This window comes from Xiphophorus hellerii, chromosome 15 (assembly GCF_003331165.1).
Source record: "Xiphophorus hellerii strain 12219 chromosome 15, Xiphophorus_hellerii-4.1, whole genome shotgun sequence".
NCBI classification, from domain to species: domain Eukaryota; kingdom Metazoa; phylum Chordata; class Actinopteri; order Cyprinodontiformes; family Poeciliidae; genus Xiphophorus; species Xiphophorus hellerii.
This window is the reverse complement of record NC_045686.1, coordinates 10,474,977-10,501,273: the sequence shown is the minus strand read 5'-3', so window position 1 is coordinate 10,501,273 and position 26,297 is coordinate 10,474,977. Positions and strand designations below refer to the sequence as shown.

General features: G+C 35.7%; 2 protein-coding genes across 12 annotated transcripts in view; one reads left to right on the top strand and one right to left on the bottom strand.

Annotated features, from left to right (window-relative positions):
• The window catches only part of LOC116733796 (regulator of G-protein signaling 6-like), an 84,535-nt gene extending 66,241 nt beyond the window's left edge, over positions 1-18,294 (top strand). For all 3 annotated transcript variants that reach the window (XM_032584638.1, XM_032584639.1, XM_032584640.1), the window contains 13 exons: positions 1,823-1,874; positions 4,144-4,208; positions 4,325-4,401; positions 5,138-5,219; positions 5,363-5,437; positions 5,825-5,926; positions 6,099-6,160; positions 7,063-7,173; positions 8,664-8,789; positions 13,027-13,213; positions 14,741-14,830; positions 15,536-15,589; positions 16,344-18,294. In XM_032584638.1, the coding sequence (XP_032440529.1) occupies positions 1,823-1,874; positions 4,144-4,208; positions 4,325-4,401; positions 5,138-5,219; positions 5,363-5,437; positions 5,825-5,926; positions 6,099-6,160; positions 7,063-7,173; positions 8,664-8,789; positions 13,027-13,213; positions 14,741-14,830; positions 15,536-15,589; positions 16,344-16,394 (1,134 nt within the window). In that variant the 3' untranslated portion in view covers positions 16,395-18,294. The remainder of the gene's footprint in view (positions 1-1,822; positions 1,875-4,143; positions 4,209-4,324; positions 4,402-5,137; positions 5,220-5,362; positions 5,438-5,824; positions 5,927-6,098; positions 6,161-7,062; positions 7,174-8,663; positions 8,790-13,026; positions 13,214-14,740; positions 14,831-15,535; positions 15,590-16,343) is intronic.
• Positions 18,295-19,441: 1,147 nt separating this feature from the next.
• The window catches only part of lama2 (laminin, alpha 2), a 183,193-nt gene continuing 176,337 nt past the window's right edge, over positions 19,442-26,297 (bottom strand). For all 9 annotated transcript variants that reach the window (XM_032584629.1, XM_032584632.1, XM_032584631.1 and 6 more), the window contains 10 exons: positions 24,895-25,007; positions 22,713-22,806; positions 22,439-22,534; positions 21,986-22,066; positions 21,816-21,893; positions 21,645-21,723; positions 21,417-21,548; positions 21,168-21,298; positions 20,411-20,630; positions 19,442-20,326 (listed from right to left, as the gene is read on the bottom strand). In XM_032584629.1, coding sequence (XP_032440520.1) covers positions 20,166-20,326; positions 20,411-20,630; positions 21,168-21,298; positions 21,417-21,548; positions 21,645-21,723; positions 21,816-21,893; positions 21,986-22,066; positions 22,439-22,534; positions 22,713-22,806; positions 24,895-25,007 — 1,185 coding nt within the window. In that variant the 3' untranslated portion in view covers positions 19,442-20,165. The remainder of the gene's footprint in view (positions 20,327-20,410; positions 20,631-21,167; positions 21,299-21,416; positions 21,549-21,644; positions 21,724-21,815; positions 21,894-21,985; positions 22,067-22,438; positions 22,535-22,712; positions 22,807-24,894; positions 25,008-26,297) is intronic.

Here is a 26,297-nt window from a genome sequence, read left to right as displayed (position 1 = left end):
ACACAGGGTGGAGAAATGCATAAAAACGGGGCGAAAAGAGGAACCAGTTGTTCCCAGTCCGGCGGCGCAGAAGGAGAGACAACATGCAGAAGCAGATTGAGCTACGGACCGCACTTCAGAACCACGGGGAAGCTCGGACTTCACACCGCTAAGAAAGGACTGGGTCCCATCGCCCCATCTCTGGTTCTTTATTCGACCGTTGGTCTCGTCTCAACCCAGCAATTTCAAACTCAGCAACAAGACTTGGAGGAAGGACAAAGGTCCCTCAGGGATGAGGAACTGGGTTTTGCAAAAGGATTCGGACCCGTTCTGCTTTGTTTCTTTTCTAAGGAGGATTTTTCCACACGAGATAAAGACCTCAACCAAGGATGCTAGAAATTCCTGTTGCCAAAAGATCCACCATCATCTGGGTATGAGTTGAATCTGCTTATTGAAATTCCATTTCAGAACTTGCGACTTAACTCTTAGGGAAAGGAGACAGGGTAGTATGATTGTACATGTAAATTTTATTACACTGTTTTTGATCTATATACGATTGATTATTGATTTGTATGTCGCATATCCCTGCTTAAGCTTGCTTAATAAATTTATACTACAAAATTCTAATGAGGTTGGTGGACATTGGAATTAATAGAGTCATTTAATCTTTGTCCAGTTCTTTTAATTAAGGTAAAACTAATGTACATGATTCCAGTAAATAGGAGGCTTCATAATTTCCTTTGGTGAGAGTAAATAATGACCCTGGGACTTACATCTAAGTCACTAAACATAATCTAGCCGGTTCCAAGTGCAAGTTATGATTTAGAAAGTGGGCTACCGTTAACAGAAGTGGTTATTGGAATTATGCAGCTGCGAGGGCTACTCAGCTGATTGTTTCTTAACTGTAAAGGGTCATAACTTCTGGATTGGAGGTAGTTAGAGCTAGACGAGTCACTTTCGCCACCAGTTTAAATAGATTATCTCTTATAGAGTACTTTTAGGGTAATACCCAGGTCTCAGAGATTTTCCGGACCTGTTAGACGGAGAACTGGTCAGTAGGCAGCCCTGGGGAGTAGTGAGGAGTGGGCGGGGCTGACTATTGCAGGATAACCTTCAATCTGAAGTTACACTTTTTTGATGGATTTTGATTCATCACAGATCACAGACGGCAGAGGCAATGAAATCACAAATCCTGTCTTCTTGAATTTCATGATACAAAAGGGAAATAACTTGTGTATGTCCTCAATTATAAACCTGTATGAGGTAAGATCAGTGTTATCTCTGTGTAGCATGTTCTTTGTTCCTGTAGAGCTTTGTTGAAAACAGGAGCAGCAGTTTAATTAAAGCAGACAGCAGTGCACTGCGGTGCTTTGACCTTCATTCTTGTCTTTCAAAGTGAAGTGCAGAAGCAGCCAGTGTTGGAGGGGGGCAAAAACATTAATAAACGACATCAATACAGATTCAAGTGAAGCAAACAAGCCACAAGACAAAGAGTCACATAATAAAGAAATCAAGAGACAAGACTCACAGTCTCACCCTGAAAGGACATTCACAAACCTTTTATACAAAAATGTCAATGTTATTCATCAGGATTTTTTTAAAAGAACACATGGTAGTGCATGCACATACTTAAGTCAGTTCAACCCGTTATTCTTTACACCATATTGGCCCAGATGTAATTTATTTTGTTGTATCTTATATATCTGATTATTGTATGATGTCACAGTAAAAAAAAGATAAATAAAGGTGATTGTCATCTCTTTGGTTTTCCAAATATTTTTGGATTGTCTCAATGTCTGGATCAAAGCAGGATAACTGATTTTCTTTTATTGTTTTGCTTTAGGCGCCGTATTTCTGGCCATCCAACTGTTGGGAGCCTGAGAACACAGATTATGGTAAGAATTGCTTTAAATTGTAATGAATTTCAATTTAATGTTTTTGTGCAAACTTGTAATGCTATGTTTTTTGCAAAACCTTTTTACAGGTGTGACAAAAAGGCTATTTTATTAGAGAAAGGACTGGTTACATTAAATAACTCAAACGTTCTTCAAATATTTTAATTTTACTTCAGTTGGATGTCTAAATGCTTTAGATTTACTGCTTTGAAGAAATGAGATCTGATTCCTGCACTTTACATGAGATTATCTCAAACCATAATTCAGTTTTAATTTGATATGTTGTGCGTTATCTGTAATTTAAACAGGTATTTTAACATTGAAACAAAATGAATACCTTCACTCATCATAAGCCTGAAATAATTGACCAAAGAAGACAATCTCATGATACTTTACTTTTAAGTGTTGCTGCACCACTTTGTAAATTTACACTGGAATATTTTTAAATATTTGAAAGAAATGGTGGAGACAGAAAACATGATCAATTAGGGTTTTATTTTAATGAAGTACTTCTTTAAATTGGGAATTTAATGCTGATATTCTGCTGATGCAGTTTGTCCTGATTAGTATGCAAACCCATAGCTTCATTAGGCTTTAAGCTTCAGATGAAATGAGTTTGATTCTCACAGGATGCCATCATTTCTCTATGATCAGCAGTTAGAGCAGAACTACTTCTGCCTACTAAACAATCATCGCTTCCACACATTCCTCTTACATAGACTCTACATAGTTATACAGTGCTAAAAAATATTCATAGCATTGGACTTTTACATTTTGCCACTTAATAACCATAACTTCAATGTACTGTATTAGCTTTTGTATGTGATGGAGCAGTACAAAGTAGTACTTCATATGTACAAGTCTGTGTTTGTCTTTCTAAATTGTAGCTAATTTAAGTGTGGATAAACTTTAACAAACATATATCGTGGCACAGTTTTAAAATGTTTCGTTTTATAAAAAGGTTTCTAATTAGCCTGTCAGGGTATTTGTTTTGTGATGTTGTAACTTGAGCATCTGGCTGCTTCTGCAGTTGCTTCATGATCCTTAAATTACATTTTCCTTTTAAAGACTGAATGTATTTTAAAGGCTAGTTAAGATTTATCAAATTAGAAACTACATGCATCCAAGATAATCACTACTGGGATGTGCTAAATAAAGATCCAACCCCACTCAACATGTATTAAGGTTGCATTTAGAGCATCAAGACCCCATTTAGAGGTAGTCTGCAATGAATTTGTCCAGGTTAATTATCAATCTGATTTCAAATGTTTATGTTTTATTTTTATTGAAGCTTTCTCAAAATTAGTTTTTAAACAGTTTTTAAAAACTGCTTTAATCACTTAAATTACTGAAGACTTAACTTTTTAAGATATGCAACCAAAATAACTGTAGTTGTTTCAGTTGTACTGACAATAGCTCTTGTTTGCCTGTTGAAGATTCATGTAATTTTATTAAACATTTCAGGTTTAATGCTAAACCTGCTATGCTGAACATACCAGCATGGTGGCGAAGAATGGCAGAAAAGTTGGCTAATGGAAAAGTTAAACGTGTTAATAGCATTTCTTATGTCATTAAATGTTTGTAATTTTACAGAAACATCAATAAATCTGCTCATGTTTCTTTTGTTTGCTCAGTTAACTCTTTGCTTCAGGCTAAATGTTTGCAAATAGAAAACGTAACTAAGGTCTAGTCTGCTGCTGCTGGAAGGGATGTTTAGGGCAACCCTCTTGGTCAATTTTACCATAGATACATGTTGAAATATGAAATGTGAACAGAGCTTTTAATAAAGTAAAACATTGTCAACATTGTTTTTTAAATGGTAGTTGAAGATATATTTTATTGTGTTGTCATAGTACCAATATCTATCAATTTCTTAGTATTGGTAAAAATATATATGTAATACAGACAGAATAAAAGTTTTCCAACTTAATTTGTTTTAATATACATACTTATAAATTATTTAATAGCAAATCTGAGTGTAAATAAAAGAAATACTTACTGAAAAACACTGAGACATGGCCAGCACTTCTGTGTTTTGAAGAGGGCCAATAATCAATCCCCATTCCACCTCCTGCACCATGTCACATGGTTCATGGCTAATAATCTTAAAAATCGTCAAACACCTTCACACTGATAATTCTCTGCACATCTACTTGTGAGAAAAGGCGCTCATGAGCCAAAAGTCTACACTGATAATAGGACACACGTGAGCTGAAGGATTATGGGTATGTTCTACTGATAAATTCCTGGTTTTAAATTATTTTCTCAGCTATCTATCTGTGCAAGCGGACCATGCAGAATAAGACGAGGCTGGAGCTGGCAGATTATGAGGCAGTAAGTGCAGAAATGCTCTTTTAAGTTACAACTATTTTGTTTTGAGCAACCTTTAGGCAGGTGGGCTTTACTCCTCATAGAGTTTGAATCTTGGTTTTATTATTTATTCCCAACAGGAGAATTTAGCCAGACTACAGAGGGCCTTTGCAAGAAAGTGGGAGTTTATCTACATGCAGGCTGAGGCGCAAGTCAAGTACGTTTTTTCACCAAGTCAGCACATAAATATAACATGCATGAACTTCAGTTATTTACAATAGAAACAGACAAATAGACATTAGGCGCAAGAAGAAATTATCAATTATTTTCACATTAACATCCATTCAGAATGGACCTTCACAATTTATCCGTAATGATAAAAAACACAAAAGGAAATAAATTTTTGAACAATCTTTAAAATCATCTTACCCATTTAGCATGAAAGTAAAAAACAGATATTTTCCCAAGTTGTCCCAAAGGTTGGACAATGTGACAGATTTTATCAAATAATTATGAGCTGTAACTATTTTTAAACAAGCACTGGAAATATTCCACACACCAGTAAGGCAATGATAATAACTTTACAAAAGGATTTCCATGGATTTAAAGAAGTTAGAGCATCACACCACTTATTTGTTCAACCTATATTTGCATCTCTTGATTGCAAATGTTTAGATTTAAGCACACAGTGAGCATTCATAACTATAGTACGTGAAAAAGAAAAGTGATCTTTCTAAAACCCTGTGTTTACTTCAGTAATTGTACATGAAACATTACAATAATGCAGTTTCTCAACCTACTCAATTTTCATTTTTAAAAACTAGAACAATTTAAAATAATTCTTATTCTCACCACTATTCCTCTTCCATATCCTTGAGTTCTGTCTTGAATCTTTGATGGAATGAGGATAAGGTGGAAGTTTTGTTTCCCACTGTTTCTCGTCTCACTTGCAGGATCGACAGAAAAAAGGATAAAACTGAGAGGAAGATCCTTGACAGCCAGGAGAGAGCCTTCTGGGACGTCCACAGACCAGTGGTGAATCTTTTTTTGACCAACTTATCCATTATCTGCAGACTCCAATTACAATCTTTATACTGTGTCATTGCAGAAACTCCTCAGGTGCTGCATGTACCACCAGTATTGACAGAAAAAAATATTTTATGTTCATTTTCCTTCAGCCTGGATGTGTTAACACCACAGAAATGGACATAAGGAAATGCAGACGCATGAAGAATCCTCATCGAGTTAAGAAGGTATGAAGTAAAGAGTCTTGACACACAAATACTTCTGATAAATTCTAGTTAAATTGTAGTTCTTTGCATGTGCCTCTCTCTATGTTGAGCAGGCACACCCTGTGACCAAAGATCATTTGCTGTATTTTGATATTTTTTCAGAAACCAAGGCTGTTTGATTTGAATTCAAACTGAACTCAAATCAGACGGTGTATAAGTTGTTTTTTGATGTTCTTTCTGCTTCTTAGCAAAAGTGCTTCCATCTTTAAATTCTCCAAAAAAATGCAACAAAGGTGGTGCTAACCCAAGACGGCATTTATGTAAAAAATACCCCACTAGCAATGTGAGAACAACCAAGTGCACATTTAATCAAATAACCTGCTTAGCTGTCTTTTTTATATGATCTAGTCAGTGTACGGTGTGGTGGAGGAGGGAACACAGTCACAGAGTCCCATACACACTTCGTTACACCACTGCCGAAAAGGGACGAAAGATGATGTAGAAAAAGAGGTAAGAATGGTGTTGACATAATGTATACACCTATATCCTGCGTGGCTTTTTATCACAATAACTGTTGTTTCATGAAACAGTAACACAAACCAGAGATGGGTCCTGCCAACAAAATCAGAAACATCTTATTTATTTATCATACAAATAAATAAACAGAATTTTTTCTTTACAGATCTTATTTCTGAACACCCAGCTAGATCGTCACTGTTTGAAAATGTCTAAAGTTGCTGAAAGGTAAAGAAATGTACACCTCACAGACAAAATGAAAACAGATTTTAAAGAGCTAAGCCAGGTTTTTGCAGGCTGCACAGTTTCAAGATGACTTCAGCTTTTCTCAGTAGGGAGCCAGTTTTAGTAATTTTTTCTTTGTTTTTTCTCAATTAATATATGTATTCATTGAGCATATGCTATTTTCTTCTGTTACAACAGGAATAGAGATCATTTAAAATGTTGATGCTCCAGCTCAGCCTTTGGTGACTGCAGTTATGTGCAATAAAAAGAGGGAGAAAATAAACCTTTAGAGTGTTTACAACACTTGTGGGATAAAAGTTAGAGACTGCTACTACATCTCTAATGGTGCTACTTCTGCTTCCACAATTAATTTGTTAATTCAGAATTCAGTTTTGAAAGCTTTTTTTTTATTTTTTATTACTGCCTGCCTTGATTTTAGAGAAAATTCTTAAAATATGAAGAATGGGTTGGTTACAGTGACACAAGATGGACACTTATTCTGAAGTCATTATTACTTTGTGGAGTTATTTTTTCATAAATAGTTGTTAACAGAGGAGTGCTATCAGAGATTCTTATATTTTCTCTTTATTTAAATTTTTCTCCAATTGACACTACTGTGTTTGATTTACATCTGCATTAAAAAAGTGACCTGGCTTCATCTTTTAACTATGATTCATTCAAATATTAGCATCTGTGTCTGTACATATGTACATAAAGGCTTTTTAAAGAAGGAGTTCAAGATTTGATTTGAGTATCTTAAAAATATGACATAACATAGTAGGAGAGAGGCAACTAGAAGACTTTTGTTCTGGCAGAACCACAACTTGTGCCAGAGTTTAGTAACTGTATCAGTGTTTTATTATCTCATCTTTTTGTGTTAATCCATGTGTGTTTTTGTATACCAGCCTGATAACCTACACAGAGCAGTTCATGGAGTATGACCCATTTGTAACCACACCAGAACCATCTAATCCTTGGACCAGTGATGACCCCACTCTCTGGGACCTGGAGATGAGGTACTAAAGCAGAAACATCAGTTTTTGCTTAAAGCCATTTAGTATTCACAGAAACTCAGAAAAAACTGTTTAATACATCTGTACATTTCCTATTCAGATGTTTAACATTAGGGCTCTTTTATTTTTTATTATAAATAACTCAAAATGAATTAGACAGGGCTCCTGATACTAAAAAGTGACTTGAAATGATTTTTAAGTCATTTGAAATATTTTTAGCTGCTTTGACATTCAAACCATCTCACACCGGTGGGGTTTGAGTCAAACTGTTTTTTCAAAAGTAGAAAAAATCAGAAGAAGGTATTAGAGCTCTTCAAGCCATAATTTAAATTCAATATTTAGTGTCCAACCTATTGCAAAAACCTAGCTAAAGGCACAAAGCCTTTGTTTGAAATGATAAATTTGTGTGCCTCTTGTACCACTGTAAACATTTGATGAATATACAGCTCCTGTAAAAAAAAAAAGTACAATAATTTCTTATGTTGCATTTTTAATTTTTCAATTCATCAAAGGCCATTTGTGTATTTTATTGAACATGTTTGAATTGCAGAATAAAGGGTAAAATACCTGAGGGGGGTGAAAACTTCTGATTGACACTTTATAAAAAATGTAATTGTCTTAATGTCGTCTATATCTGAACAATGTCACATTGGAGTAATTTATGTACTATCTAGAAATAAACAAGCAATTAGAGTGCAGAGTTTGTTCTGTATAGAAATGCAATGTATGTGCAGCCATGAATAGCACAACACCTATTGTACCAAGAATAGCATTAGATAAACTAATGAAATAAAATGCACTCTATTGCTGCTATGTATTTACTATGTCTCCAAAGATATTAATGACAACTGAATTTAGCCAATGACTGTTGCAACAGGTAATTTTTTAACAACCTGTTTTCAATACAGACTCTCTTGTTTAAATTGTTTAATTGTTGCTTCATCCTTTCTTCAGTTTGATTTATCAAAGATGTTGCTTTCTGTTCCAGAAATTCACATAGCCATGTGATGCTACTGATAATTTGCTGAATTATTAATGAGAGACACAGGAAATGTAGCTGGTGAACATTACTTTCAACAAGTTGAACTGTGCTCTGAACTTCTGGCCTCACTGAATAATGAAGGAATTAATTAGAGCAGACACATAATCATGAAGCCAAATGCATCTTAATAATTCATCTGAATCGATTAAGATTCAGCACAGAAAAATATGTTCTATGTGGAAATCTAAGCAATGTGATTCCTGATGAACATTGTCATGTGGAGCTTTGTAGTCACTAATATTCCATCAACACTAAACCTTTGTCATAATACAGACATGCATTTTTTTAACATTGATTTTTTTCTGGTGTTTAACAGAATACCCAACACTTTGGGTATCTTTCAGATATTGTCTTCTTCTGTACACCACTTTATTATTAATCTTTTTTTTAAAGATGGGTAAAGTCTTTAAACTATTTTCATTTTCTCTCCACCCTCTCTCATCTCTCCTAGCAAAGAACCGAGTCAGCAGAGGGTAAAGAAGTGGGGTTTCTCCCTGGATGAGGCTCTGATGGATCCAGCAGGACAGGATCTGTTCCTCAAGTTCCTAGAGTCAGAGTTTAGCTCAGAAAACCTGAGGTGAGTCAAAACAGAAACGTAGGATTAATGGACATGTTTCAATCAGTTTTACAACTAGAGTCTTTCAGAACATTGTCATCCTTTTTCTATTTAAGCATTATAAGTTGTTGAAAACATGAACCTAAATGTGCAAAAGAAACATATAATTTCAAAGTTATATCCATTGATTTAATATTTCCATTTACACTTATGTACAACCATTTCTTTTTGCTGTAAGTAAATATCATTTCCTGCTGTTGGTAATGAATTTGTGGCCCAGCTTTATTTACAAATCTAATTTAGTTGACCTTTATTATGATTAAATATTATTAATTTGCAAATCAAGGCAGTGATTGAAGTCTTTGGTGAACCATTAATACACTATGCTGTTTCTCAGACACTATGTTGATGATATTCTGCTTTTGCTTTGATTGGATTATTGTCTTGAAAGATGAAATTTTGTCAGGCTTCAGGTATGAGAGGGGGAGTCGCTTGTTGCTTGTATTGACATACTGTTTGGTTTAGATGACCAATGGTTGTGCCATTTGTTAAATGTCCTCATAATATTGCTGTGTCTGACCTTGATGTGAACACACACTCTTGGTACAATGGATAATTGTCTTGAGTTCCCAATTGTGAATAATCCTTGTTGCATTCTTCTGTATTTAAAAATAAACATGGCAGAGACCACTGTCTCTGCTAACGTCCACCTCTCTAAATACTCTGGAGCTCCAAGAATTCAGCCTTTAGAGAAAAACTCAGCCTTGATGGTTCTTGCCTAGTCATCTGAAGAGCAGCTCCTTGTTGCTTGCCTGCTGAAGTACAGTGGAAGCACTGAAGTAGAGCTCATTTTTTCATACTGTTTTTGTACATTGGCATGGTATTAAGATTGTGGTGGTGTTTTTTTTTTTCATTGCAAGTGTATCTTCACCTCCACGTTAATGAATGTGTTAATTTTAGAGTAGCTGTTTGTTGATTTGCGTTGAAAATATTAAATTCATCCCTCATTTAGACATAAAGATTTACACACAACATAATGCTTCGCCTTTCATGCTCACAGCAGCAATAAATGTTTGTGTTTTTGTACTGTTAGTTGGAGGGAAGGAGTGGTAGAGATGAACAACTCCAGTTGAGGATGTTGGTGCCTCTGAGCCTGATAAAACACAGAAATGCACACGCAGCAAGATGGAGAGGAGCGATATAGACCTGTTCAACCATCAGCTGTCCCACAAGAATTCAGACTCCAGTCTCTAAACCCTTAATTGTGTTTGGCTTTACGAGGGAGCTTTTGGAGCATTTCTAGAGAAACTGAGAGTGAATCAGAAAAGTAGACCCTAGAGGTGTTTCTCTGTATATTGCTAAGGCAGTCCACAGATCAATAGAGAGAAAAAAATTATATTAGAGGTAGTCATCCTGTGGCTTTGAGATACAGCAGTTGTCTTAATTGCTTGGAAGTTTGTGGATTTTTTTGAAAATATATGTTCAAAACACATTTGTTCTCATGTTTAAATATCTTTAACTGATTAGTCTAAATGAGCATACTTTGTTTTTTTAAATTAAAAAAAAAAAAACAAGCTAATGAAAATATAGTGTTCTCTTGTGATGTACAATTTACTGTTATACAACTGCTTTTAGCTTGAGGTAAGTGAAGATTTGCAAAACGTTATTCAAAACATTTTAATTAAAGATAACTTGTAGGAGTATCAAGAAAGATGCAGTAGCCAGAATCTGCGGCTGATTTAAAAAATTTTTTTTTTATAAAGTTCTGAACTGCCCATACAGACTTCGGGCAAACTTCGATTTTTCTTTCTGAACTGTAACATAGATCTAATAACTGAATTGAAAACCTTTTTTCTAGCCTTCCTGTTTCGAGCAGTCCTTCATTATTTTAATAGGTGTTGAAGTGACCTTGAGGAGCATGAGAAATAGTAATGTATTCATATTTTAAAATAAAGACAAAATCATTGTAAAGTTCACATTTTGAGCTATCTTTGACATTGTACAGTAGAAATTAGTACATCTGGCAAAAAACAGAAATTTCCATGTCTTAAAAAAAGAATACGGATCCTTACCTTAACACTGAGATGTCTAAAAGGCTGCCAGTGTTTCAGAATCTAGTATGATCCAATGCAGACAGAGGTTGAAAGCTCAAAATGATATAACAGAGGAACTAACCTTTGTTCCAACCTTATGCTTATCTTCTAAAAATCTAGCTCCTTCTCACTTTTTTGCAGCCTGAGTGAACCACTGGCATGTTTTGGCGTAATACGGTATAGTTTCCTTAAATTTCTGTCCTTTCTCTGGCTTTATATTAAGCCAGTTTTATTGCGGCAGGACTTGGGATAAAATGCATGCCTTTATTTCAAGATGGCTTGACTGTAAAGCATCCCTTTCACGTCTTCCGGTTGCTCAAAATGTGCTGCATGTTGCTGCCTGTATTTTACCTGGTACACAGATATGAGCAGATCTCACTTGTCATGTCCTCCTTTCACTGGCTTCCTTTATATTACAGAATTAATTTCAAAGTCCTTAGATCATCTGACCAGCTGCTTTTAGTTGTTCCCAAAACTAGGTGGAAATTGAGAAGAGATTGAATTTTTTTCTGTTGTGGCTTCTTAACTTTCTGCCTTTGAATATTAGATGGGCATCTTCACTTCCTGTTTATAAGTCTCTTATGAAATACATCTTTTTTTGTAATAGCTTTTTTGACTCAGGGTGAATTGATGTTTTTATTGTCTGTTTATGATGTGGTTTTATGTCTTGATTTTTATTCTTTGGTTTGTCTTTGCTTTATACAGCACTTTGGGAAAACGTCAGATTTTTTTTTTTAAAAAGTGCTTTATAAATAAAATTTATTTGAATTACACATTTCATTGATACTAAATTTGAGCCTTCATATTGCAGTATCATCCAGACTACAGGGTTATGTTGGTAGTACTGGAGCTTTTTCATATGGTGCGTTTACCGATATAAAATAATTCATTTTGTAATTCTCATCAGGCTTAAAAGTGGCTGACCAGTGACCTGCAAATTGTTTTCAGCCATCTCTAAGTATATTCTAAATTAAATACATTACAAAAACACATTTAAAAGCAAGAGGCCTAAAACAAAGTAAGACAGAAATTCTATTAGAATTACATTTAAATGCTTGGTAACACTTTTTTTAAAGGGGTGTGCATAAAACTGGCATGAGACTGTCAAAAACATGACATAACACATGTCATGAACATGAATAACTCTTCATAAATGTTCATATACTGTTGTCATTTGGTCAGTAATGCAAAGGTGCACTAAAAGTTGCATTAAAAGTTCATTGAAAGTGTCAACTTTGCTTTATTCAGTAAATAATGTCACTTTTAATGCAAAGTTCTATTAAAACTTGCATCAAATGTAAATTAAAGGTGTCAACTTTGCATTAAAAGTGTCATTATTTACCAAATGACACTTTCATGTCATAAGTCATAAGTATTCATAAAGACTATGACTAGTGTCATGCTCAAGCTTATGACAGTGTTATACACACCCCTTCAAATAGTCTTACCAAATGCTTTTATATAACTTCTTTTTTCCACCTAACCAATATGTCTGGTAGCAGCAACAGCTCTAAAGCCTAAAACACACAATAAACACCAATCGCCTAAATGAAAGCGATGTAGACCGGTCTCAAGATTTAATATAAAAGTGCTCCCAAGAGGACAACCTCACAAAGTGCATTAAAGTACATTCAGAGCCTGGCAGGAGTTTAAATCGACTTTCTGAGCTTTGGTTTAGAGAAAGGCACTAAATGAATAAAGTTCAACAGAACAACTACCAGGTGAAGAGGCAAAGGCTGATAATGACTAACAAGCGAATGCAGAGCAAGACAAAGTGTTAAGTTGCTCACCCTTGAAATGTCCAATTTGCTACTCAGAGAACACAAAGGCAAAAACAAGGACACACTCATAAATCATTTGAAACATTTGTTTAGTTCACATGTGGGGTTTACCTTTTCATTTGTTCAGATTTGAAGTATGGGACTTTTATGACTTATAGCAACCAGTCACTTCAGGAAGAAATACAGATTAATTGAAAGATTACTTTTGATTAAAGAGTTCAAGTAGTTGATCATTAGCATCTTCTATTCCCCTTGGTCTTGACTTTGGATTTTAAAAAACTACAAACTTTTGTTCAACATCGGTCAAAAGCAGCTTTGAGATAACAATAAAATAAACAAACTTGACCAAATCATCCTCTTCGTCTTTTGTGATTTGCGTCGCAGGTTCTGGCTAGCAGTGCAGGGTCTGAAGAAGGTCCCCCAGCAGGATGTTGCGCAGAGGGTGCAGGACATCTGGGCAGAGTTTCTGGCAGAGGGAGCACCCAGCTCCATCAACCTGGACTCGCATAGCTATGAAATCACCAGCCAGAACCTGAAGGACCCTGGACGATATAGCTATGAGGATGCCCAGGTAGGAAGAAAACTTGTAAAACACACAGACATTGATTCAGACGTGAGGCTGGAGATTTGAAAACTACTCAAATAAGATCTACAGTATATTCAAAACTTTGTGTAGTGAATTCCAGACCTTCCAGACCTCTCAGGTTTTCTGGTTCTGGTCTGCTCTACATCCCCAGAACCAGAACTAAACGAGGAGAAGCAGCATTCAGCATCTATGCACCACAAATTTTGAACAAACTTCCAGAAAACTGTAAAACAGCTGAAACACCGACTTCCTTTAAATCTCGACTAAAAACCCACCTGTTTAGGATTGTATTTGTGACATAATCAATTACAAATTTAATGATGGAACTTTACTTAGTGTCATGTTTTGATTGTTGATTCTATGTTGCATTGTGTTTCTGTGTTTGATATGATGTAAAGCACTTTGAAATGCCTTGCTGCTGAAATGTGCTATACAAATAACATTTTATTGATTGATTAACAAAAAAATATGTGTTGTTTAATAGTTTGCAACAAGACAACAGTGTCTAAAAACAAGAGGTTCTTTTGGGTTATCCTAAAAATTCAGCAACTGGATTGAAGCACCAAAGGTTTTATTCCCAATTGTCTGCTAATACACCAGGATGTTTTCTGGCTTCTTGAAGCTTAGTGCTAGTTTTTAATATTTTCAATTTTGCTCGCTCCAAAGGAGGCTGGTTTTGGTAGTGGCACATTAACCAGATAAATAAAACAAATAATATCATGTAAACTAGGTGCATTACTCAATGTAAAGTTTTTAGAGTGAGCTTCATTCATGCTCATATGCAGCACTCTGCACAGGCCAGAAAAACTCATCGAGCCAATTGATCCACTGATAGATGAGACGGAGTTCTTCTGCATACTGGCGTTCGGCCTTTCAAAAATCAAAGAATGAGAATGTCAATTTGTGACTTTTCAGCATGTCTGGTAAAGCAGACTTTGGTTTACATTTGACAATGTTGAGCAGTGCCTCTAGATTCATTTATATAATTTTTTTTCAAATAGGACAAAAGTGGATCTGAAAGGTCCTATGATTGTAATGGCTATTATAGACTGTAATTAAAAAAAAATATATTTGTTCAAGTGATTCTTGTCAGATGTGTTTTCAAAAGGTACTTGCTGCAACATTGTCTGCCTGATTTGTCTTTCTTACATGCTTCACCAGAGTTAATGAATTTCAGTTTGTATTGTGCAATAATTTAGAGAGAATATGCCTTTCTGAGAAATGGGTGAACCACTGAGAATGGGGAGAGATATTTGAGGTTGTCTATCAAATTTAATTTCATGCTACAGATATATAAAGAAAGACTTTAATAGAGAAAAGGTTTGCCCTACTGCTTGCGTGGCAGTGCACTGAAACCTTCTTTGCCCTGCAGAAATCCTGTTTAAATTTCTCTTCTGACTTGGCCAATTTTGTTTCTTGTTTTGCTATTTGCTCAGTCATACAGCGGTTTATTACCCCCAGAGTTTGTGATAAAGATATTTTCTTTCATTCTCTGTTTCCTGTTTTTTATAGGATCACATTTATAAACTGATGAAAAGTGACAGCTATCCACGTTTCCTCCGCTCCAATGTCTACCAGGATCTGCTAATGGCAAGGAAGAAAGTGAGTGTTTGTCATCTGTGTATGGCTCATTTGTTTAGCTTGGAGCGCCTTACAAACATTTGTCGTATTACATCCACACCACAATTCATTTGCATTAGCCTCCTTTATCTTGACACCTAAAATCCAGTGCAGCTGAATGCTGTCAGACATCGCCTAATTAGTAATTATTTATGTTCAGTCCTGTGAAGACCTTAGAAGTTTTAGACAAACCATCCCCATTAAAGGAAAAAACAAATGGGGGTGGCAGCATTTGGGATATTTTTCTTCAGCAAGTATAGGGGAGCAAAATAGAGCCACATACAAGGAAATAATGAAAGAAAACTTTTTAAAGAATTGTAAAAGACTATCAACTAAGGAGCAGCCAGAACTGGATTGGCTTAGATCAGTGTGTAAAGTGCAACAACCTCACAGCCCAGAACTAAATCCAATCGTATAGATGCTCCATCCACTCTGAGCTTGAACAACATTCTCACCCACTATATATTTAAAACTGTAGCTGTTATTTCAGTGAAAGGTGGTTCCACAGCAAATTGACTCAGGGGGTCTAAATGACGCATCATATATGTTTTTGGTAATAAATTTGAAAATCATGAATGATATTCCTTTCATTTTACAATTTTAATTACCTGGTGAGTTTTTAACATTGTTAAATGAAAGGCATAACTTCACAGATTTTTTTTTTTCCTACTTTCTATGACCCGGTAGCCTGAAACAGAGCAGGGACGACGCACCTCCCTGGAGAAGTTCACTCGCAGTGTGGTAAGAGTCTTATTACCTCTCCTGAAACTTCATTAAAAAACAAGCCAGTGAGTTGTACTATCCACTGCTGCTGCTGTAACTTTCAGTGAGAAGTAGATAATGTGTTTATGTGTAAACTATAATGGAGGAGAGTTAGTGGTTTTGATGTTCTATAGTAAAACATTAAGCAGATAAATGCATTTATAATATTTGCTGATATTTAAAACAAAGGAGGCAACACAATGGATTTTTACATGAAGATGTTTTGATTTAGTAATTTGTTCCTTATAACTGGGGGGACTCAGTCTTTTAGCTGTGGTCTCATTGAAAGGATTTGAGATTAGCTGACTTGCTGTGAAAAAAGAATCGCCATTAAGAATACTGAGAGGATATTAGGAGTAAATTTAACAAATAACATTTAAGAGTGAAAAAACATTAATGGATTAATACATTTTTGCTTTGGAGCCCTTTGCTCTATAAAGGGATTACTTCTTTCAATTTAAAACCTGAAGTGTTTAGGCTGAAATAATAAATCCAAGTATTTTTGCAACAATCAATTCTATTTTCATTAAATTCCCAAATTAGTTTACAGGATAATTATTCCTTTGACCTTACTGTATTTCTTCCATCAGAACTTTTGTGTTTACGCCCATTTTGTCAAGACAATCTATCGTCATCACCTCATACCTGATACATAAAAACAAACAGTGGGAGTCTGTAAGTGTCAAATAGTTTATAAGACACTGAGTCTCTCTTCCTCTCCCTCTGTACCCAGGGAAAGTCGCTGACAGGAAAACGACTCACAGGCCTCATGCAGTCATCCTGACAAGGTCTGGATTCGGAGTAGGAGGAATCGTACCCAAAGCAGACGCTTACAGTTGAGAAGCTTTAGGAACAGGACTCTTGTGTGTGTAGCATTGGGAGGCTAGTGAAGATGCCAAACAAGCCTAGAACTGCTGAAATGGAAACCCAACATATCTGGATGGCACCTCAGATAAAGGGAAGAGGACCCAACAGCATGCAATAAGTCACCAGATTTGGCACAAAGGGAGGTGCTGTTATGGTAAAGACGATTTACAGCGACTCTGCTTTGGAGGATTTTGTTCAGAAGTTTGTATCGAACAAGACTTGGCGATTTTTCTCTGACTACACTAATTTTATCATGGTAGCTGAAGAGGTTAATGCTTTATTGTCAGTGATATTTATGTGGAATGCTCGAATGCTTTGACTGATGTCAAAATGAGACTTAGATTTTCGCTGTAGCTTGGTGTTTTATCTCACTTCACTAGGATGTAAAAAGGGAATGTGGAATGACGGGTTTACAGTAATCAACACTTGAAACAATGACAGGTAGAGTAGTGCATCAACATGCTAGTAAAGGCTGAAGAACATTAGTAATTGTTTCCTTGACTAAGGAACAAAAGGTAGAAATTTAAAATGCGTCCTGCTCGTAATTTAAGCAAAGGGCACGCCAATACTGGTTACCATTATTTTAACAGTTTTAAGAATCGTAACTATGTCCATGTTGGTCAGTTATAGCAAAGACCACAAATATCAATTATATGCTGTGTAAAATGCATTTTGTAATATACTTAGGGTGGACCCTTTTTTAACAAGCAGCTGTTGTTTTTATCCTCTGATACTAAGTAGAGAAATTCAATATAACAAAACTAATTACCAGTTATATGAAGTAGTATTTCTCCTTCATGTCCATTGCTTCTATATACTGTATGCTACAGCAGGATATACATGGCTGACTTTAAAGCAGGACCAGATTATGCACTGAGTTAATCTACATACAGTTTCAGTCAGCAGTTTAAATTTTCTCATTCCCATAAGTGACACATTTCTATCTTTTAAGGATTTATTTTTTCAATAGATGAAATGTTACATCAAACAACAAGTAAATACGGTGGCCCTGAGGTGCAAACCACTTCAGCAAATTGAAAGCACAAATACAAATTCCAAAATACAACAACAAATTGAAAGACACTACAACATTAACGAAGCAAAATTACAAAAACGCTACAACATTAACAAAACGTTGGAGACTTGAGAAGTCACTGATTGGACGTCAGTGCTTTTGAACCGGAAGTTATTGCTTCCGGTTTTTTATGTGATTCGGTCCACTTACTTGTATTAGTTTGCTGGCAGATAAGCCACTTTCAATATTGTGGACGCTATAGCGTATCGCATCAAAAGGACTGTCGTCCAATCAGTGATTTCTCAACTGGGACATACCCTTTCCGTTTTGTTAATGTTGTAGCGTTTCTGTAATTTGTAATGGTGCTTCGGTAATGTTGTTGTGTTTAAGGTATTTTGTAATTTTCCCAATTATTTGGCCTAGTTGAGCAGTGACTGACGACTCATGGTCCAAACTGTCTGAGGGTTTCATAGAAGCTGAGAGGAATGAAAATGCTTATCTAAACCTGGAAAAGTTCCATTCCATAATTAAACTTTGCACACTTTTAATACAGATGTGTATTGAAACTAAACATCTATTCATTCACAGGTGCATCAGTGCTTACTTGTCAGTTTAAAAGCATTCCAGAAGCTCAAACAGCTGTGTTACTGTAAACCAGTTCTGTGGATAGATTGTATGCTTTCTTCTGTCTTCTAAACATTCCACTTCAAGCAGCCGCAGCGGAAATTTGTGGGCTGATGTCTTACCATCTTTTCATCTGATGTAAAGAGGACCATGATAATAAACAGGAATGTACAATTAAGATGGATTTTGAAATCTTCTTTAATTGTTCCAGATACTAATTCATTGGAGTATCCATGTAAAGATAGTGGTAAGTGTTTGGTTTTCAACTATAGTCTATGCTTTGCTTTTGCAGAAGGTACATACTGCCCTCTGCTGCATTTGACCTGCAAGTGCAGGTAAACATCAAGGTTTTTTGTTACTAGGGCAACAAATGTAAAAATCGCAACTTCAATGTTATGCAAGACTTAAGAACATTTAATGTCAATGTTATCACTTTATATAGGTGACGAGTCAATTATTTTTAACACAAGACTGTTTGAGGTCTGACTGTTTTTCTGTGAATCAATAAATCTGCTTCATCCTGTTCAGGTAGAAGGTCTCTAACTCTGTCCAGGCCTCCCATGAGTGAAAGGTGGGGAACAAGTTGGATGGAGACTGTGCAATTTCCACGCAAATGGCAGGTGAGGATTGGTCACACTTAACTATTGATAGGTTAACTAGTATAGAAATTCTCATACTTGTAGTGTCTTGTAAAAGGAGTACATACTGCGTTCGCACATTTCTGTGAAAGCCTGACAGAAAGGTTTATATAAACACCATTTTGTCACCAGCTGTCCATATGGGCTTTGCACATCGGCTCAATCCTAATCAGAATATATTAAGATTATCAATGAACTACAAGTTTTGAATCTTGCCATTGATTCTTAATTAGATTTGGATCTCAATGTTGACCATGTCATTCAAACCAAATCCTTTGAGATAGACTATTTGTTTAGGGCTATGGTCTTGTTAATAGTTCAGTCAATTCTTTTGCAATCTCTTATTAAACTTAAGCCATCTTTTCAACACTACCACCAATTTCATGCTTGCTGTCTCCAAGCAGCTACTTTCTTTTTGATACTCTTCAGTAAAGACTTGAATTGTGGTCTGAACAACAAATAAAGTTGCCATAGGCCTCTTCTAGCTTCTGATTGTTTTGCTCTTTGCCTGTCTAGGTTTGCAGTTGAGTCACACTAAAGAGATTTCATTTCTAATCTTCTTGTCACTGTCCCTGCTTTGTTTGCTGTGTTCCTTGGTTTTCTTGACACTTCTTGTTCACATATGACTTCTACTTCATACAGTAATTAAATTACACACTAGAGTTTTAAGAATAAGTTATTTCAGAAGGCGATTGGTGGCACTACTTTATTTAAAGTTAACAATTGAATACAAACCCAAGTTTTCTGATTTTATTGGTAGAATATTCTTAAAGCCATGCATGGTTTTTCTTCCACTTCACAATTATGTCCAGCTTGGTGTTAGTTTCACAGACAGGAACCATCAATGATTTTGTGGAAAAATGTTTTCTGTGAAGCCCTCAATTTTTCTATAGTCTAACCATGAATCTAAGCAACTAAGTTCCAGTTACCTTACATATTTTCTAATCTCACTCTATGGGTGTCTTAGCAGCGTATCTTGCGACATTATGATGAAAAACTCATCCATGATCAATCTTTAGTAGAAGTTCTGTTTGTATGGGGAATCAAATACTGACATGCAATGAATTGTTCAAGTAGAGAGACACAAAACATTCATATAATTTGACTAAGCAACATTGCATATTTCAAAGTTGAAAGTGTGGATTTTCACCCATAATATTGCACTGTAACAATGATTCTTATGCCAATAGAAATTATGCATAGGATAAATGCTTGTTGAACTTGGTTACAGGCTCAACAGATTATGGCTGCGGGATTTAAAGATTAAAACATAATTATAGATCTATTGGAGGTTGAACAGCTTTTGGTTCTTTAAAGCATGAAGTTCACTGCAGATCTGTGTTTGAAGCTGGGCTGTTTAGACTGTATTTCCCTTTCATTGTTGAAACTGGTTTATGGGATTAGGGTAGTGTTAGGCAGCTCCGGCAGGACAGGATAGTGGCTGGACTCCTTTAATCTCCAGGGCCTTATTGAACTGCACATCCATGGTCTTAGATGCTTTAGTGATCTTCAGGCTTTTCATACAACCTCTGAAGGATGAGCGGGTAGAAAGAGCTGCCTGGCGAACTCCAGCTAGGGAAAATGTGTTCTCAGGTAAGTTAAGTACATTAGAAATGTTGGCATCTTAACTGAATTATTTTTAGGAAGCTGCCATACCAGGATATCCTCCAACATAGATGGGATCGTTGGTATCACAGGTGTTGGAGCGAGCATTGGGAGACTGTGCTTGGCTCTTTACTCCATCCACCACCAGCTCCAGCCGGTGGCGAAGCTTGTTGGCAGTAACGCTGTGCCACTGGCCATCACAGAAGCTCCTGCCTTCAGGCACATGCTTTGCAGTGATTCGGCCAGCTCCGTTGTCGACATGGAAAAGGAGCTAAATGAAAGGGAAATTGAGGAATCGGGAAGGTTAGTGTAAATTTCAGCAGCCGAAATCCGTATAATTTTTGTCTGAGATGGTTGCTATGTTAAAATATCAGTCAGCTGTAATCTTCCACATGCAGAAATTGTTGGCATGTGTAATTTTACGTTGGAAAAGTGAAGAAATAAGAGTGGTCGGAGGCTGACAGCTGGTCCGATGAATACACATAGTCAAAGTATAAATCTGTTGGCCTTCCACAAACTCTCTGGAACAGGACATATGTTTAAGAAAAAAATACCTAAAACAGAAGGCTCCTTTAGCCTGTAGCTTTGTAAAGCCACATTATGCTGCTTAATAAATTGCTTAATAACTTAAATTGAGTATGTTTTAGTTTTTTGAGTGTAAACTGTACTCGACACAAGTAGCATTTCAGTGTGTTCAAATGGGATGCTATGTTAGGTTTTTCTGGCTAGCATTTATTTCACAGCTTTTAAATCTTCATTACATGTATTCAAAGAAAACATAATTCATTTTACAGGATCTTGACACTACCTTGCCATCGACGATCTCCAAACCGAGTCCATCATTGGCTTGGTTACTGACTGCCAAAAGGACTCCGCTGGTTTTGCTGGTTCGAAACTCAAATGCAATCGACACGTCCAGACCCACCCTATAGGAGGAAACTAAATGGAAAGAAATAACGTGTATTATGTGTTTTTTGTTTTAATAAACCACAGGTGAATTGTTTCAATCCAGCAGCTTAATGACTAAGTTTTATTGAAGTGACCCGAGTTAACTCACCAGCTTTCAGATATCCAGTGCCATCGAAATAGGTTCCCGTTTCAGTTGATACAAAACACCTTCCAACCATGTAACTGGAGGTTGGTGCAGCCATGTCCAGTTTAAAGTCCTCACTAATCACTTCAGTACGACCTACAAAGGGAGGAAGACATGAAATATGTTTAATAAAGCAACATTTCAGAAAGTCAAAGATAAAGTGTATTAAGAAAAATATGCATTAGTCCATACCGGTTACAGCTGACTTGGTGCTCACAGGACTTCCACCCATCGTGAAGTTACGGATGCACCCATTGATACTATAGAGAATCTGATAGAAAATTTAAGAGATTAATTTTTTTTTCTGAATTGCACTTATTTATTTATTTATTATTATTTATTGTATAAACAATAAGTCTTTACTGGGCCAATTCTCTTGGTGGTGTAGTTCTGCGGTAATCCACCAACGTACACCTTTCCAACCACATCTAAAAGGTCCGCCTGGTAAAAAGGAAATCATTAATTGTATTAAGATGGCTTGATTTCATGCAGTAATGTGTACCTTCCTTTCTTCTGTGAAAGACTGTGCTTACCGTTTTTGGACTGAACATCTGTTTCATGTATCGACCTTCAACTGCTAGCACACCTCTCTGCTTAGTGCGCTGCACTCGGATCTAACAGGACAGTTTTAGGGAGAAGTCAGATGTAAATCAGACATTCTGCATAGTTTCCAAATTCAGATTTAAAACTATTAGGATAAAGTCTTTTAAAAGTGCAAAGACGCATTGAAACAACTTTATATGGCTAACAAGAGCATCTGGTTATATTACGTATTCATTTATGGGAATGCATTATAGAAATTGATATTAAATATTTAAACTACATTTTAGATGTATATCCAAGTTGAAATTGTTTTTCCTGTATTCGGGGAATGTCTGAGAAACCTCACTCCAGGATTTTCAGTTCTTAGATTTACAGCAATCTTATACATGCATCTTAGCCCTGTTCATTATTAAATAATAATAATAATAAAGTAGGGCTTTTACCTTGTGCCAGTTACCATCATTAATAGAGAAAGGAACACAATCAGAGATGTTTCCATGACCAAGATCAAATCCAAGACAGGCTTGTCCCTCCTTGATCTATAAGCAGAAATTGATAATAAAGTTAGTGGACATAGGAAATGTATTTAGTTTAGTCTTTCTGCATTGTCCAACATTGAAAAGGGTGCTTGATTATGTTGTCAGTGCAATTAGAACTGTTGTGATTGAGTCAATGAGGAATCAAATGAGCATTTATGAGAGTACAAAGCAGCCATACCTGTATAGAAACAAAATCTGCATGGTTTATTCTTGCCATGTACAGCACAAGACCAGAAAGCTCCTTGGTCCTCAACTCGAACTCCAAAATCAACCTGAGACAAACAAGCAGGCACATTTTTTCAAGATGCACCTTAGCAATCATAATAAAATTGTTTTCGTAGAGTTTGGAGTAACTCTCTTATTGTAAAAATGTTATTTGCACACAATTTGTAATTTCAATATGTTTTCATTTTGTATCGTAAAGTAGGGGTGGGTGGTGGGATTGTAACAGATTATGAAGGCTTAAAATTGATCTAGTAGATCAGAGAGATGGTGGTAGAATCTGTCTGATGGTGTTCTATGCCTTTGCTCACAACTGTTTATCCTTCATTAGTTTAAACTACATTTAGACATTATGCATGAAACAGTTACTGTTGGTTATGTGATGTTTACACAGAGAATTTCTGATGAAATTGTAAAACGATAAAAGTTACCCATCCAACTATGAAGATGCAGAAATATTTCTATAATTTTAACTCACTTATGTTTTGGTATAGCATCACAGAGTAAATATATACATATATTTATATTATATATGTATATATAAATCTTGAAAGTAATGTTTGTACCTCATTTTGTTGAGATAAAACGAAATGTTTGTACCTCAAACATTTTCTCATGTTACTTACATAATAGATCAACAAAGAACATTACAGTTTTGAAGAATAATTAAAAAAAAATATGATCTAATTTGTTTTACAAACTAAAATAAGAAAACTGCTCAGTGGATGAAACCAAAAACAGGCTAATGCTGGAAAATAACCCCAAACGTACAGTCAAAGTTGCAATGAAATGTTTTAGCTCATAGGTGTTCAACTTCAGCCATTATCCTGCATGATTTAGATCTTCCCCTCGTTTAACACACCTGAATATAATCAATGGTTCATCACCAGGCCTCTGCAGAATTTGATTGTACTCTGAGGATGTTATTCAGCCATTAATTCAGCTGTGTAGAATTTATTTCCTGTAATGAATGGGCTTAACTTTAATTGAATTGCTCTTTAGAATTAATAGTTTTCTGAATCTAAATCTGCATTGGAGCAGGGGCACATCTAAAATATGCAGGAATATCCCAGTTTAGATCAGACCATAGTCATGTTAGCAACCAGTTATTTAATTTTTTTTTCATTTTGAATACAATTCTTTTGAAAATGTAAAAATAGCAGGAAATCATAATACATTAATGCTGTAATTCTTGGGTGAAATGTGTTATATTTGCTGATTTTGGCACAGTTTTTCATCAAAAATAGATATAGAATACATAAAAGATATGTATTCATGAAGCACCTGCAATAGAAAGCACTCTTGTGACTTTCTAGCCAAAATATGATTTAAAATACTAATACATTTAGATATCTGAATGTAAGACTATATGAAAACAGTGGATTTGATTATTGGAATGTACTTAAATTGTGGTATTTTATTGGTTAATTTACATTTAAAAGACTTTTGCATTGTTTTTGGGAATTATGTTTTCAACATTTCTTCTAGTCAAAAATATGAGTGCCTGCCACACTTAGATTTTTATTTGTAAAATACTAAATTTTGAAAACTTTTAGTAATTTTTGGATTTTCAGTTGGGTCTGTCATATGAAGTCCCAATAGAATAAAGTTTGTGGCTGTAATGAAACTAAAAACAAAGTTCAAAAGGTATGATATACTTAAACAGGCTGCCTAATAATAGGCAAGTTGCACATTTTCAAAAGATAAAGGCAACAGATTTGGCGCTAAAGTAGATGCAATTTCCCAGATTCATATTATAGAAAATATAAAAACTACTGCTCTAGTACATTCTAGATAACAGGTTTATATTTTCCTATTTCCACCATAAATGCACACCAGCACAAGGACTGCAATGTATACATCAGTCAGCTTGTTAACTTCTTCAAGATTTGAGACCGGAGAGCATTTATGTGTTTGTGGGAACCTCATCTTATCAATAGAATCACTCACTCACTGGGCTTGCCATGTTGTACATGCTGCATTTGACCAGTAGGGTTCTCCAGGTGCTGTGGGAAAGTTTAACCAGTACACACTTCTGTGTGATTTACCACCTACATAACGAGCCACACTGTTTCCTGTCATGTTAGAGCAGTAAAAGACAGGAAATCAAATACAAGACACTGAAATTAAAGACTTACCTCTCTCTGACTTTGGTGTCATCAAAAGCGAAGCTCATGTGACTGTTTCTGGTCAGTCCAAACTGATATGCCTTTTCAAGCGACGTCGGAGCCACAGCTGATGCACACGAGTCCTGGAGATTGGACATAACATGTCAGCTCCACTGACAGGGTCTCACAACACTGCTCCCATTTCCTCCTGTCAACAGGAGCCTTAACGCCCAGGTTCAACACTTACCAATCACTCTAATTGGGTCCCTGCTTCTGATATGGGAACAAATGAGGCATTGGTAGATCACTATGGATTATAGAGCAGCTTTTTATATAATTACAAGTAGTTGCTGACTTATGTCTGAGTTCATATTGTATATTTATAATTGCTTATTATATGTACACACAATAACTCAAACAAAAGTAATCATCCTGAGCATCACATTACAATCGGCACCCTGAGTAGTAACAATGATACTTCTGATTTTAAGAACTTACTGTTTTTTGATCAGGTAAATTTAGTTTTCTAATAAATTCAGCAATTTTCTTATATTTTCTGAACAGAAACACTTATTTTAAAACTATTTGTTCAGTTTAGTTGCTTCTTTTTTTTAAATGATCCCAGATTGCACTTCCACTCTTATCCACAAGGTGTCATTGTTGTAATTTTCTAATCGACCTCCTTCCACTTCCTTTTAGGCCATCTATGTCTAATTCGTTCAATCTGGTTTGAAATTTCTATTTTGTCTGGAACTGTCACCACTTTTGAACTTTAATTAAAAATTTCTCTCAGGAGCAAAATTTAACTTCTACTATTTTTCTTTGTATCTTTAAGGTTTTTATTGTTAAAGCATTTTCTTCCCATAATTGGGCTTTTGTCTAATAGCAAGGTTTCTTTTCCCCTTTCTAAGTATTTTAAAATTTACTGTTTAATCATGTCTGCCTTTTTTTCATATTTTACTTTGACTGTTGCTCTTCTTCTTTTAGTTCCTCTGACAAAGTTTGCAGTGCGACCACTCTTTACTTTCTCCTAATGCTTAAGTATACATTTTCCATTTCTGCTGCAATTCAGAACCTTAAACATGGACTCCCTTGTTTTGCTGAATCCTTTACCATCTCCACTTCGTGTGCTCTCATATTTTTCTTCCTGAGCAGGTCCTCCTCCACCATTACCCCAGTGTTATTTCTCCCTTCTCATTTTCACTTTCTGCCCACTTCTTCTCTGTGGCTATTATCCATTTCCATATTCTTACTTTCATGTTCTCTCATCCTTATATTCACCAGAAATCTTCTAATTTCGCTTCTGTTACTCAATTTCTCCTTTCTGTTAAGCACCAACAGCTTCCTCTCTGTACTCACTTGTTTTTCTTTTCTTTCAGGGCATCTTCTGTTTTTCTTTTTTACTGGTAAACATTAAAAATGGCCAAAATCCC